This window comes from Lonchura striata, chromosome 19 (genome assembly GCF_046129695.1).
Source record: "Lonchura striata isolate bLonStr1 chromosome 19, bLonStr1.mat, whole genome shotgun sequence".
Lineage (NCBI taxonomy): Eukaryota > Metazoa > Chordata > Aves > Passeriformes > Estrildidae > Lonchura > Lonchura striata.
This window is the reverse complement of record NC_134621.1, coordinates 12,005,439-12,021,002: the sequence shown is the minus strand read 5'-3', so window position 1 is coordinate 12,021,002 and position 15,564 is coordinate 12,005,439. Positions and strand designations below refer to the sequence as shown.

Sequence of the window (15,564 nt, the reverse complement as noted above, 5' to 3'; positions counted from 1 at the left end):
GAGTCTACTGCAGGAACTATACAGTCAACTGAATGAGAAATTAAATGCACTCACCCCTGCACTCCTCCGATCCAAAATGAATGACAGCAGTTGGGAAAAGTTTAGCCTGCAACAAAAGGGGAAAAGAAAGTATCACTGTCTGTAGATGCTTTCACAGTTCCCTGTGAACATTAGAGACAGGTTAGACAGCTACAGACAAATTCACAGAGTTCAAACCAGGTCACTAACCATCTGTAAGTCAGAAAAACTTAATCTTCTACAGAGCACAGGCCATTCAGAGTAAGACATGAAGGAAAATTTTATGATCTGATTTACTAAATAGGTGATGAGACCCCTACAGCAAGTGCTTACTGCAGGAATGCCCTGTCATTCCTTCTCCTCTGTCCCCGTATCTAAGGCCATAATATTGCACCCAGATTCTCCACTGCTGAGCAGATAACATTAATATGATGAAGAATCTTCTGAGTGGATGACACCAAGAGAAGAAAAATCCAGCTATGCCCTTCCAAACTCTATTCTAAATAATTTTATTACATTTACACCCTGTCCATAGTTGAAATGTATCTAGTTTCACCACCTTTCCAGGATTAAGTATTTCCTTTTATAAATCCAACCTGAATTCCTAGTTCCTACTTAGCAGAATAATTGCCATATTCAAACATTTTTTTTGTATCCAGTGGGTTTGTGGTTATTTTTTTTCCTTTTATTTCAACGGAAGTCCTTGTAATTTGTGTCCATTTCCTCTTGTCCTTTTACAGGGCATTGCTAAGAACTCTGGACCATATTCCTTGCTACTTCACATCTCTTTTACTACACACATTGACAAGACCCCATAGAGCTTCTTTTTTTCCAGGCTGAACAACCTCGACTCTACCTCTCCCCATATATCAGATGCAGGTAACTCCAGTATCTTTTGGTCCTTTTCTGGGCACCAGAGAAACTGTGAAACTGGACTCATACATCCCCTGTTCAACTAAGGAATCACAAATTCACCTGTAGGTATAAAGGAGGGACCTACCTATGGAGGTTGTTCTGCCACTGACAGTGACCCCAAGTGTCACATCGCCTCTTCAAAAAAACTCAGCAATACTTTACAAAACACCATACCACCACATCCCGTGGTGAATCCAAGTGTTCCCAAGGGAAACACAGAGCAAGAGAGCCAAAGTTATTAAATTTCACTCTAAAAACAGACACTACTGCAAGCTCAGGCTTAGATTTTTAAAAGGGTATGATATGCAGAAGATTAATATGATATGGCATAAACAGCTGTTCCAGAAAGGACTCTGGAAAAACAACCACTATATTTATTACATGCATTATATGCCAGTATAATACCACATAAAGAATAACTAGCTGAAACAATTCTATTAAGCTTTTAGGAAGCCTTGTACTAAGAGACAGGTAAAGAAACTAAATCATCATGGTGTAAAAGAGGCAAGTTCCACTATAGCCAGAAACCATACAGCAAATGTTAATTAATGGCCTACATTTTCCCTGGCAAAACGGTAACATTAAACTTGTCACACTGATCCAATAAATAAATAACTAGATAAAAGCAAGTCACTGCCCCACTTGGTATCACTCATATGTACTGGGGAACTGTGCAGGGCAAACTGATTGCTCTGGAGTTTTCTTGAGCCTCTGTTGCCACCATCAGCCCAAGCTGGATACTGGAATGATGGTCCTTGGACCCAATCCAGTGCAGCAATTACCAGAACTCAAAAGAACCCTGATCTTCACAGAGGAGGCTGTGGACTGCTGCTAATATCGAGACTAATAAAATTCCATTAACATAAGGCAGAATGAAATAGCTTCACCTCTCTTCCTGCCTACAAGCTTCAGATGAGCATATGGTATTATGCATTTTTTGTCATTAATCCAGAGGCCACAGGAGACTGTGTCATGCAGCTCAGTCAACATCATGCTAGGCTGAAACAGGAGACATTTATCACTCTGCTCCAAGACTCAGCTCCTGCAAAAGCATCCAGGCAAATTCACATCCTTGAACATTTTAGCAAAATAATTATTTAGTAGGTCTTTTAACATTTCATTCCTCCATCAACAGGGCCTAAGGTTGCCTTCTCCAGTCACAAAGACAGCTCTCCATAAACTTTTTTAATTACAAAGTACCAGACATGGTTTAGAAATCCCAGAAAAAACTCTCAAAAGAGCTTTGATGTTTCTACAGCATTCGTCTATTTAGGAAATGGGTGCCTTAAAAAAGCCCCCCCCCCCAACAGACATACACTCAAGCCCTTTTACACACAACATCCTTTTCATGCCAGCTGCAAGTTGGAAAATGAGGTTTTTGTAGTGTGTTAGTGTTGGAATTTTTTAATAACCTCCCCTCTCTTTTTTTGCCTCCCGACCAATTATCTTGGTAAATAATTAACATTCTGAAGGAGATAAGTAAGCACAGAAACTCAGAACTCAAAGCCCTTTAGTTCAAAGCCCTGCCCTTTTCTCTTCATTTCCCTGCTGCTGCCACTGAAACTTCCTTGTCAATCAAGCTCTGGGCACACACATCAAAGCTTTATGTGGGAATGGCCCCAAGGGGTCAGAGAAAATTCATGGCAAAGCCTGTGTGAGGCACAAAGAGAGAAAGAGAGTGAGAAATACAGACCAACAGTTAGACAGACTCACTCAACAAACAAACATATAGACAGACTGTGCCCCAATATAAACCTCTAGCCTATTTACTCACAGGTCGTGAAATAATCATAGTTCACAGTTTCAGGATCCACGTCCACAACTATTTCCTACTGCTGGCAAAACATCAGCTCAAATGTTTCAGTTCAAATTCTTAATTGAAAGAAACTTAAAGGAGCTAGAGAGCAGCCCTGCAGTACACAGAATACAACGTCCTTCCCATGGCTCCTTTCCCTGCATCTCTATCCTTTCCTAGGGGTCAGCCAACATGGAGTCTTCCTCTTTCCAAACCTCCATCCAATAAGGCTTTTCTCTCTAATCCAAACAGACTATTGGCTCATGCATAGAACCTTTGGTCTAGCTTCCTTTGTGTGAAATTGTCAGGTACCACCCCAATCCCAACACTCCCTGAGGGTGCAGCATAGAAGGCAGCCAGCTACACCTCACCTGGGAATTCTCTAGCCAGTCACTGGCAGGACCTAACGCTGTCCCAGAGTTTTTTATAATCGGAAGTATTTAAATCAGCAACATTTTCACACAAAAAAGTAAAAGCAGGCCAGTAGAATGATCCCACTGTCCAAGGACTGTCTCAGCATAAAGATGAGAAGGTTTTAGTGGATTCTGTCCATGAAAACATACGAGCCCAAGGTCAAAGCCCTTAACATTCTCTAACACACTTATGAATGTAACGATCAACCACTGGGCAGACCATCACCTGAAAACTGTATCCTCAAGTCAGCTGTTCTAATGTTTGCAGTTGTTCTAATGCATCTGACAATGTTTCTAGAACAACTCTGCAGTTCTTCACTGCATAGGGTTCTTGCAAGAACATCTATGAATCAGAACAGATTTTGAGAACTCTTAGGAGCCTTCCAGGTTAACCAAAAGAATCAAAGGATGTTCAAAACAAGTAACTCAAAAACCTCCACTCACTTATATGCAAAGAATTACTACAATAGGACTGAGCCAACAGTCAGTTACTACACTCCAACACCCAGTATTTCTTTTCCTTGCCGCTTTCATTTCCAGCCAAAAAACTGCCATTCTGACTGGGGAAATAGATGCTATTAATCTATTGAAACATAATGTTCAAATAACACTATCCAAGATGTATTTACAACATAGTCAGATTTACTGCACCAATACCTAAAAATCCAACTGAAAACAGTGTCCCATTGGGTAATTATATAGATGCGATGTAAATAAAAATACTTTTGAGTTTGTGGGGTTTTTTTATTTTTGTGGGCTTCCTGGTTTCGTTTCTGTTTTTTGGGGCTTTTCTTTTTTATAGAGATGAAAAACTGAGACCTAAAGAGATAACTTAGTCAAGGTCACACAGGATGGCAGCAGCAGCAATGAGAACTAAGCATGCAAGTCTCAAGAGTCCCATCCAAGATCATAATCACAGGACAGCTTTCTTCTGAAGGGATTAGAAAGTCGCTGAGGCAAGGAGAAAAGGAAGACAATGTTCTGTTTATTACCCTTCTCACTTAATAAGTATCATTCCAAATTACCATCTCCTCAGATTTTAAATATATGTAACACAGCTTTATCCACGTGCTTAATTACAGTTGCAGAGGTTTAAATGAACACTTGCCATTTCAGAGATCTGAAGACCAGCCTGTTTCTTGTAAAGCCATATTTAGTCTGAAACTATACAGCTGAGTAACTCCATTTTTACTCAGAGAAATAGTGAACAGTTACTCAAACACTGCAGTGGTGAGCGTGGTTTGTGACAGCATGGCAACCCGGCTGTGGAGTGGCACACTGGGGCTGCTGCATCTCACATTCCATGATAAAAATACCCACTTCAGAACAACAGTCTCTGGTGAATCCAGCTGTGATACAGCAGAGAGACATTGCTGCTTTGTTTTACTGCATGTTTCAGTAACTTGTTCTCTAGAACACAGAAAATATTTCAGGCAGAACCCTCCCCAAGTAACATCTCAATCTTTCCTGTTTCTCAAATATACATACACAAAAAAATCCTAAAACAGAGCATTGCAGATGTTGTACATTATTCTATTCTCAGGAAGCTGTTCTCTTCCCTGACAGCAATGCTGTCAGACCAGGCAGAGGCTGCTGCTGAAGGGAACTTGCAGCTGCCAGAAGGAGCAACATTCTTTCCATTACACAATCTGAGAAGATCAGAGTGCCACAGGTCTGCTGTTAGACTAATGTTAGGAAGATGAATAAGAAAATAAGCACTTCAAAGGAACATGAGCATGGAAGGAGAAACCCAAGATACCAACATGAAATACTGCATAGTACACACACCCCAAACACATAAACTAGGTCTTGGAAAATTCAACTGGCAAGCTGGTGGATCAAAAGTTTCTCCAGCAAGACTGCACAGCATTGCTGAGACAGAAATAAACACCACAGTCATGGTGAAAGAGACAGATCAAGCAGTTCAAGTTTATAACCTGAGAACGAAGCTGCCCAATGTGGACATCAACTGCCAGAAGAGATGGCTATTCTGTGGCCAGCATTGAGGAGATCTGATCCAGCTAGGGCAGGGGACCTTTAAAATTCATAAGGCAAAGATAAGATTTAAAAACACTTTTGAGAAGGCTACTTATGAAGGCATCCAAGTATGAAGAGCATTCATTGAGACCTTGATAGCTGAGATCAGAAAGATCTGGCCTTCAAAACTGACAGTAGCGTCAACATTTTGGGCAGGATTTCCACTCCAAATTCAGTTGTGCAAGGAGCCTCTCATAGGGCTGAAGAACCCAGCTGCTCTTGAAGCAGCATCATGCTGCAAGCATAGACAGTCTCTGCGAGTGTAAGTAACAGACGTCAACACAAAGAGAAGGTGAGATTGGAACTGAATGCAGTCAGATGATAAAATCCTGGATGGAGAAGACTAAGACTTTTAGGTGAATGCCATCCTCTGTGCTGGATGAATTTTAGTATTAATTACAATTTTCTTTGCCAGTGAGTGCAATAACCACAAGGCCTGCCACAGGAAATGCCTCTGATGGACTGACTCTGATGAAGTAATTTTTTCTAAAATTGCATTCAGACTCCTGCCAAAAGAGAAGGCTTCGTACTGCCCGAGTCGTAGTCAGGTTCACTGAACAAACACACCAGACATACTGCCCACTCTGGCATTAACAAATAGGATATGGAAAGAGAACCAAAGACAAAGAAAGGAACTAACAGCTCATCTGGATTTCTGCCTCATGGTATGTGACAGAGGAAACACTCTAAGATCTGACTGGAAGACCTAAGTATTTATGTGGAAGCCTGTGGATTCCTTTAGCTCCTCTGTAGACAGAGGATGGCCTCCTGTCCTCTCTGCTGCCTTGACTTTTCCAGTGACTGGTACTCCTACTTTGTGCTAAATCTTTCCTAGTATTAAAACAGCAATCAATGATTTTTTTTTTCCACTAACCCACCACAGAAATGCACTTCAAAACTGCCTGTTTCTGCGAGGAGAAAGAAGCTAAGAAGAAACTCTGAAAAGCTCAGACAGCCTAGAAAAACACAAACAAGCCACTGGAGCTACAAGGAACTCAAAGCCAAGTGCTACAACAGGGAAGCCTGTGGTTGATGAGCTCTGGAGAGCAGAACATTATAAAACACTTCAAGGACATGAGGAGAAGGCCGCCAGCAAAAACAGCAACAACAAAAAATCAAAGCAATGCCTTGAAGTCTTTATGGGCTCCAAAAACTCCACATTGCTGCCAATTTGTGTGTTCACTATACTGTAAATACACACAGATTTTGGGAGCATTCACTTCAGACAGTTCTTTCATTCCAAGTATCTTGGCAAACAAGTCAACAACAGTTGTCTTTCTTCCTGGTTTTGCTAGCAGCGCAAAGGTTCTCCCTTCATTGTAAGTGATCAAATGTAATGAATGTAGTTCCAAACTTGTCAGCTTGAATGGTGGGAGAGGGTGGAAAGAGCAGAATATTGGTAATATTCCACCATCTGCAGTCACTTCTGTTATTGGCTTCAGCACAAATTTCAGTAATTTATAAATATTTGAATGCTCAAATATGCTCACATTACTGCCTCAGACACCATCCATTTTTCCTTACCAACAACACCAACATAGTCTTTAGAGTGGAGGATAGCCTACTGCTAACTTAGGACCTGGGATAACATGAAAATTAAATGCTGGGAAAAAAATCCAGAATGGCTAGATACACTATGGTAGTACCTACTTTGGAAAACTCAAAGAGTCAGGTTATGTGCAGGCATCTCTGCAAGGGCAGCACATCAAGTACCAAGCATCCCAAGAGTCACCACAAGTGACATGCAGCATTTGGGGCAAAAGTGGCAAATTTTGGCAGTTGCATGATACAACCTGAACCCTTAAAGAGATGTATTACCAGTAAAGAAAAACTTCTTCCTGAACCTTTCACACATCCTCCAAACCCAACAAAGATACATCAAAAAACTTGAGCACTTAGTTGGACTGTTACTTTATCCAAGCTCTCTTTCTCCTATGATGTCTGAAAGAACTGCATACTCCACAGAACTTCATTCTCATTCACATCCTATGAACTACAACACTGTTATTCCAGAACAAGCTTTCTCACTACATGGGTGCTGCATATTGCCAGGTCACCTTAGAGCAAAAGCTCCTCCATCCCCAGCCCCAAAGCCACATTATTTTACAAAGTACCTTAACCATGTCTCCCCTATCTTTACAAGGCAGCTTTTTCCTTTTATCTCCCTCCTTCCAGATCAGGGAACAGAAGGGGAGCTCTGACTAAAGTACAAGAATGCTTCCCTTCCATGGACCATGAGATGAATGAAAAGGGAAAGGTCTCCACAAACCCTCTGCATAGAGCCTAGCCCCATCCAGGGCACAGTAAGGCACTGCAGCACTCGGTTTCACAGCCAGCGATGATCCCTGGCCCACACAAACCTCTTTCCAGACTTAATATTTCTCAGTTTGGAAGGCCACAACCTTATATGAGAAGCAGTGAGCAGGTCCCACCCGCAGCGCTGCCCTCCTACCCCAGCACCACAAAGATTACCTCTTTCATTCTTATTTCTACTGAGAGCCCCGAGGCCCAGGCAGTGCAGCCTCATTGGGAACAGACGCCTGCAAACACAGCATCCAACAATGACACAGTGGCATGGGCACAACAGCTGGAGTGATTTCCATACCTGTTTCTGTCCAGAGCAGAAAGGCCCTTCAGTCCCTTTCTTCCAGGCACCCAGACTCCAGCAGAAGGGAAAATTTATCTAAGCAGGAAAATTATGGCATGGGGCCTGCACTGACATGGTGAAAGTTAGAGGAATAAGGGTTTACATTGGTTAATGGCAGCAAAGCTTCTCCCATAATCAGCCAGGCCAAACAGGGATAAGGCACCATCCTCACAGGTCAGAATTCTGTGGTCTTTGACAGCAGTCTGGATAACCAGAAAAGCATGACAAGTTCTCAACAGGAATTGTTTCTTTCAGGTTTGATGCTTCATCCAAGTAAAATGTTTATAAACACACAGAATAATTCCTGCCATAACAGACCATGACCTGAAAGGGCTGAAGGGCCCCCAGCAAGGGACACAGGCTACAGAGCCACTGACATTAAAAACAGCTCTCCCAAGGAAAGAAGAACCAGAGGCAGAACAGAAGTCCATTCAACCCAGTCAGTTCCCTAACAGACAAAAACCAGATGAACAGAAAAGAGTATCCTTGATTTTAAGTGATTAGCTAGCAATGATTTTCAGTTTAGAAGCTTCCTGAGGTTTCTATATATTAAGACAGACTTACTAAATATCTTCCTCGAACTTGTCCAAAAGTCTCTCAAATCAGTATATCCTTTTAGTATATAGCGTCCTGTGACAAGGAATTCTATGCCTCAATTTTCTGACACACTGACAACTACCTTCTTCCATCTACTCTAGCTCCTGCTTGCCTTACTTGATGCCACTCACTCATACTCAAGAACAATAACTCAATGCATTCCAGCTTCTCCTTGGCACATTATTTCCTTTCCAGTCACATCTTTTACAGACTGGCAAGTCCTAACCTATTCAGTCTTTCTTTGGACAGAAGAAGATCTCTTTGGACAGACATTGCAGATCTCTGATGAACCTCATTCCCCTTCTCTGCACCTTCACCAGCTCTTTTTGAAGAAGTGAATCCAGATCTGGATATTATTCAGACAAACCCTGATCCGTACACAGAGATGTTCTCTATTTTGTTCTGAATACTTTGCTTTTGGAAGGAGGTTGTTTTCAATTTGACTGCTATTCAGTAATGAGCTGATGATTTCACCACCTTAAGACTTTGCTCCAAAGCCATAATGATCAACGCAAGAGCTCACTGAGCTGTGTATGAAGCTCAAATTATTTTCCCTGCGCATCATCACATTTACCTATGTAGAGCTAGCTGGATAAGCCAAAAATGCAAAGTCATGCAGCTGTTAACTAATGTGATAGTAATCTCTTTGTAATATCATGTTACAATCCCTAAAAAATATTCTAAGGATGAGATTCTACTTGCTTTCCACATTTGGCAAGTAATTGTACAGATTAAGTATAGTTAAGATTGTGCTTTAAAACTCCATTTTATTTTAATTATACCAAATTTCTCAACCACTAGTTCAATTTGACTATGGTGTGATTACATGTGGCAGGTTTGGATTTGACACCCTTTATCTTAGTTGGACGTTATTCCTCTTTCACGGTGACAGAGAGGATATGAGAAATGAGAAAAAATATTTTCCTTAAAACAATCCATTTGCAAAGAATTTTCTACTTTTGAGCACAGCATCTTGAACAGTCCCAGATCTGTATCAAAGTCAAGGCTTTGCATCTTTGCCATGTGCCACAGCAAGTATTGCAATCCACAGAAAGCTACTGCAGACTGGAGATGTCTGACAATAAAATCGATCAGGTTCTTCACAAAGTTGTGATTTCTAATGAAGTCCCTAAGACTGGGCTGTAAGGCACCTCCAAGTCTTCAAAGAGCACTAATTTAATATGTGCTCATGTCTCAGGGAGCTGCCACAAAGAATGAATTTCACAGTAAATGTCACAACTAGGAAACTGGGAAATTGCCACACGTATAACAAGCACCAGTAATGATGCCAGGTACAGAACAAAGGCTTTAACGCAGCAAATTAAACAAAATTTCTGCCATAAGGTTTCTTATTTCAAAGACAACAAGATGTAATTATTCCTGTGGTGTTTTATTGAAAAAGTCATGTTTCAGGAGACATCCAGAGAAACATGAGATGTGCACTGAGAAAGAGAAAATAAAATAAAGCAGTACTTCAGGACAGGGGAGGCAGGCAAGGGGCAAATGGAGGCAAGCAGAGGATTTAAAACATTTTAAGAAACAGACCAAAGTTAACAAGGGTGACTAGAACCAGCATCAGAGGATCAACAGGAGGCAGACACAGGTCTGAACATTTAGTCAACTAAAAGCATCTGCATGTGTATTTCTTCCACATGGCCTGGTCAGCAAGTTGTGGAACTTGGAAAACTCCATTGCAAACAACTTCCAAGGCATGTTAATCACTACCTAGCTCACCATGCTGCCTGAAAAGTCCCTCTCTCTATCCCTCTCCCCACCCCAGCCCTTCTCAGGGCATCAAACAAGAATTGTCACTGCTGCTACATGAGCCTTTACTCTGAAGGATCTCTGGAGCATCAGTCTGGAAGGGTCCATGCAGTTCTGAATGACAGAACATTCTAAAAAGCATGACTCTGGGGCAAAGTCACTGGCAAAATCATTCAATCACTCCTAATGTGTGATTTACACAGCCAATAGTCTCTGGCCAGGGACACCAAGACCACCTTATATGTCACTTGCAAAAAAATCTCCAGGAATCTGAATTTGAAAACCTGTATTTCAGTGTTTTCAGAGAAAAATTACACAGAGAGAATGCATATCCCTCAGTGCACACTGACTCTCACATAGTGATTTCAAAAAAGTCAGATTTCTGTCTAATATGGCCTCTAGCTCCCACTGTAGCAATTGGAAACAGTTCCCTGTCCACACTGAGTCTCATCTTACTATCCTAGTCGAGCTACAGATAAAGCACACTCAGCTCAGCTCTCACAATAACATTCCAGGTTAACTACAGCTCCAACTCTGTACCAAACAATGTGAATCCCCACCCCTGCCCCCAGCCTGCCTCTGCCTATTGCTGCACAAGGTGGACCTCTTCTGGTGAAGAGCCTGTGTTCCTAAACACCTGGTTCCACTCGCCTTGGCTGAGCAGAAGCCTACAGCATTATTCAGCTTCTTTTAGAAGTAACTAAAGCCTGAGGCAGGGTTAAGTGGAGCACAAACCAGAGAGAATCAGAGCCCATGCATGAGTTCTTACCTCAAACAGCGTCAGACTTTCATCGTTCAAGATGATTCTGGGAGGTGCAACAACTGAAGTTAAAAAACAAGTTACAAAACAGGATCACCTAGCAGCCAGAACATCAAACACAGGTATGGGAGGCATCCCTGCTCTCTGAAGGGATGACACATTCATATGCCTACAGAGGCTGCTTCTTAGGCAGAAGCATAACATGGCTAAGGGAGCAGGTTACACCTTCTTTGCACTGCGAAGCTGTGTTTTAGGGAAGGCATTCCCTTCCAGGTCATCTCTCAGGCATCAACATCCCACAGCTAGAAACAGGCTTTATAAAGTAAGGCCAAATATTACCAACAGCACTCACACAAGTAAAATGGCAACTCTGCATCAGCAAGGTGGCTTCTTACAAAGTCTCTCAAAATGCCAACTGTGGAAAAAGGAGAGAAAGGTTTCCTATATTACATTTGGTTCTTCAAATGTTGGACAAGAAGACTAACCTGTAACAGCAGAAATGCACTCTAGAAGGTATGGAGATTGACTTTTACTCCAAAGTACACAGTTGCCATCACAAATTTCTTGTAGAAAAAACAAACAGAACAAACCACTTTGATGTACTGGTCCCTTGGAAAAATCTAAGGATGCCTACAAAATTATAAAAAAAATTTGTATAGGTAACCATGGCTGACAGCTGAGAATAAGAGGATCTCCAGTAATAACAGTAAGAGCTACTTGGTGCATGGTCTGATTACCTTTTGTGAACTGACAGAGCCATAAAGGTACATCCTCTCTTAGTAGAGTTGCTGAAGTTTGTTTTTGGTTTTTTTTTCCTCCTTCCTGCTTTTTGGGGTAGGTTTTGGACTGGGGAAGGGGGTGAAAAATGTTTTACACACTAACGCAGAGGAGGTCCCCAAATCCATTCCAGTAACACATCATTTAGACACAAGGGGATAGCAAGTGGGACCACTTCCTGTCTACACAAGGACAAGTATTTTGCCATCTCTACCAAGCAGCCCTTAGCTAACCTAACTAGCCCAAAGTCTCCTCTTAGTCCATTCAGGGTCCTACAATGACAATGTAACTACCTTCTGCTGCTTTTTTAGAGCAGCTTTACTTTGCCAGGCAACAGTGTGACCTGTTGAGACAGTCTCTCCTGTCATGGTGGGAGCCATGAGTTACAGCTGCACAGGCTCCAGAGGTGACTGGCCTTACCAGTTTCAGTGGGATGGAAAAAGCCCTGCAGAACATGGCGGTCTGGAAAACGAACTCTCACCACCACCTAAAGCAGAGATAACACCCATCAGGACAGTGGTTTATCACTCCTCTGTAACACCTGTCCTTGGCTTAGAATCTGCAAGTTGTGTATTTGTTGGTTTTCTTTAATGGGGAGGTCTGAGGTATTTACAGGGAGAGAAGAGCAACCTAGCTAACAGTGCTGTGCAGCTTCTCAGGGAACAAGGGCTGTCTAGCTTTCAGAAGGGGCACAAGAGCTCATCTGTCAAAGCACTATGATGTAAAATGCAGCAGCACTTCCTCAGAGAGTAGAAGCTCCCTGTGCTAAATGATGCACCAACAACAAAGACAGAACCTCACAGACAGGTGCAGACAGTTTACTGGCATCCTAATGTGTCCACAGCAGTAGGAATCCTCCTGACATACCTCTGACCTTTATACCTCCAGCTTGGTCAGAAAGCACTTCACTTGAAAACTGCACAAGGATCAGAGTTACAGAGTAAAATAAACCCAACTTGTAACATTGAATAATTTTTAACTTTTAACAAGTTTCTAACAAAATGTCTACAGAGAGCAGGCAGAAAGGTTCAGTCATACAAACTGACCCATGTACAACAGAAAGGTTTTGAGACATCTGGAACAGAACAGAAGCAACTGTACTGCCTGTCTCTCAACCAGTGACATATTACCATATTACAGTACAGCTGTTTTCACATGGCACAACTGTTATGCAAGTCCCAGAAACAATTAATAGGGACGGGAATTTGAAAAATCTCCCTCTAAGTAACTTAAGGGCTGTTGATCACCATTGAATCCCAAGGTACTCAATCCCCAAGTCTGGACTAGCCAGAGGGATTGGAAAACCAACAAATACTACCTTTGGGTAACGCTCCAACTTCTCCTTCAGCTGGGACTCCTTCAAGGATTTTGTCATCAGTGGAGCTTCTTCCAGGCGTTTCCTACAGTCATGGGAAGAAGGCAAGTTGTCTGTAATTTTACAATGTATTTTTACTTTATTAAGCTAGCAGAAGACCCAAGCAGGTCTGATGAGAACTGCTGAGTTGTTTGATGCATCTCTCACAGTATTTTCCCTACCTCCTGAAACTACTTAGCATAAGCAACAATGCTATATAAAATTATTTTTATTTTACAAGTTCATGACAGCAGATGCAAAAAAAGATCCTAAGAGGACAGGAAAGTCTGCTTAGACTACTCAAGAAGAGGTGGACTTATTAATCCAATAAAGCAGAGCAGGGTTGGACATGATTACTCCACGGGGGCAGAATAGCTACTGAACTTGAAAAACAATGCCAGCACAAAAAAATTAGTATTAATTAGCAACAGGGAAAAAAATGAAAAGTTTTAGATCATTCAAGAACTGGCATTGTAGATGGCTATTAAAAGAAACAGTGGGTAGAAAATAAAAGTCTACTTGCATTTAAGAGGAAACAATAAATGTAAGAAAACAATTACATATTTTCCCATAAGCAAAGAAACTAGCTTAGACCAAACAGATCCCATGCTCAGCCATAGTACATTTTCTTTGTATCCAAGTTACTGATGTGTAACTTGCCTTTATTTTTATCCCTGGCTGTAAGGGGAAAGCATCAGAAAATTTGGAAATTGGGTTTTTCTGGGGACCTATATTCCAGTAATTCCCAACCAAGTGACTCTACATTTGTACCACTAAATACTCCAGACCCACAAGCAGCAGAGCAATTTTCAGGCCATATTCTGTGTACTCAGTGCCCTGTGGGAAAAAAATCAACTCTAAGTAAGAAGTTGAACTTGGACTTGGCGATAGCATAAAGGAGACTGTTTCACAGTCTTGAAGAGTTATTGCAATGTTTAAAAGAATGCTTTGACCCACTTAAAACTAAATACATTCATGAAATTAACTTCTTCAAGGAACATACAGACAGCAAAATGGTGCTGTGACAGAAAGGACAGTTTATCTTCATCTGAGTTTTTACTGAAGTTTGATGAAGTAAAAGCATTACTACTTCAAAGCAAGCTACCTGAACAGCACAATACATTGTTAGTCAGCTTCCTATAATTTCTATGTGTGTGTGTGCGCTTCTTCGAAACATTCTCAGGTCTTGACCTGTAGCTGAGCTGTTCTTTCTGATGAGGTCTAATAAAAGGCTAATTCTGTTACTTAGAAGATAAGGTATTTTTTACTGGCCAAAATTAAAACTAGTTCTGTTGATCACTGTCACTCTGCTCAACAACAGGACACCGCAAATCTCACTCACAGCAGAAAGGGAACTTGCCTCTCATTCTGCAGCTGTGCCAAACGTTTCCGTACATCATCCACTGTGACTTCAAAAAATTCATCAGGAAGCTCTTCTGAGCCATCAGGAAGCTGTTCCAGTAAGTCTAGGTGACATATAAGGGGCTCACGTTCTACAAGCTACAGAAAAAAAAAATAGCTCAAATCAGTTTTAAACACATTGCTTTGCTTAGCTTATAAGGTTCCTGAAAAAGAGTTAAAGGACATTATTTGCAAACTGTCTTTTGACCTGTTCAGCTCTCTGAACTAAACCACTGCAGGGTTTCATTGCACACCTTTCAAAATTTTACCCTGGTTTCTGGTGTGCAGAAAGATCCCTTAAACAGTGAAACTCTTGTTTTGCATTTACAAAGTGAGAGATCACCCTTTGCTGCAACTAGAGCACACAGATGCAGGAGAGCAGTTCTAGGCATCAGCTGCAATAAAGGTACTTAATACATTTACTGGCAATTTTCCCTACACACCAGAGCTAAGAGCAGGCACTCCAAGCTGCACGCAGACACCCCTCTCACCTGCCCTGCAGGGCAGAGCCTGCCTGCCTGCTCCCCCAGCCTCCAGAGCCCAGAGCTGGATGTCATGATGGCAATCCTTCCGGTGCTACTGGGCCTAGCCTCAAACTGTGGTTGAAGTTATGAAAAAACCAAAACAAAACAAGCCATTAGCCACAATTCCCTAAAAAACTCAGCCCCAACCACTGAGATCAAGAGCATTTGCCATCTCTGCAGGCAGCAGGATTTTAATGGATCCCTCCTCAGGAAAGGTTATGTCTGGCTACTCTCTCTTTTATCCAAAGCAGCAGCTGTGCCTATGTGAATACAAACCATGACCAGAGTCAAGCATACGAGAGGCAGTTACACCTCCTGGATCTCAAACAAGTTAAACTTTTTGAATTCCAAAACTGTTTAAAGGAACAAAGCTTGCAAACATAGAGAACAGCATACTGAAGGCCACAGGAGATGCAGGGAGGACACAGCTCATGGCTGAAGAGCCTCACAGGAACAAAAATTTTGGTAGTTAATCCAGCATTTCTTCCTAGTCAGCTGCCAGCTGAACAATGCCACACACTCTGTGAGTAAACCTGCTGCCCATTTCTTCTCCCCTCATTCT

General features: G+C 41.8%; 1 protein-coding gene across 3 annotated transcripts in view; it reads right to left on the bottom strand.

Moving 5' to 3' along the window:
- Window positions 1–15,564, bottom strand: part of ASPSCR1 (ASPSCR1 tether for SLC2A4, UBX domain containing) — a 35,730-nt gene that overhangs the window by 3,725 nt on the left and 16,441 nt on the right. For 2 of the 3 annotated variants that reach the window (XM_021534074.2, XM_077787419.1), the window contains exons 8-13: window positions 14,438–14,577; window positions 13,042–13,123; window positions 12,144–12,210; window positions 11,299–11,361; window positions 10,956–11,008; window positions 55–106 (exon numbers count right to left, since the gene is read on the bottom strand). In XM_021534074.2, coding sequence (XP_021389749.1) covers window positions 55–106; window positions 10,956–11,008; window positions 11,299–11,361; window positions 12,144–12,210; window positions 13,042–13,123; window positions 14,438–14,577 — 457 coding nt within the window. The remainder of the gene's footprint in view (window positions 1–54; window positions 107–10,955; window positions 11,009–11,298; window positions 11,362–12,143; window positions 12,211–13,041; window positions 13,124–14,437; window positions 14,578–15,564) is intronic. The other variant, XM_077787418.1, reaches the window with a different exon arrangement.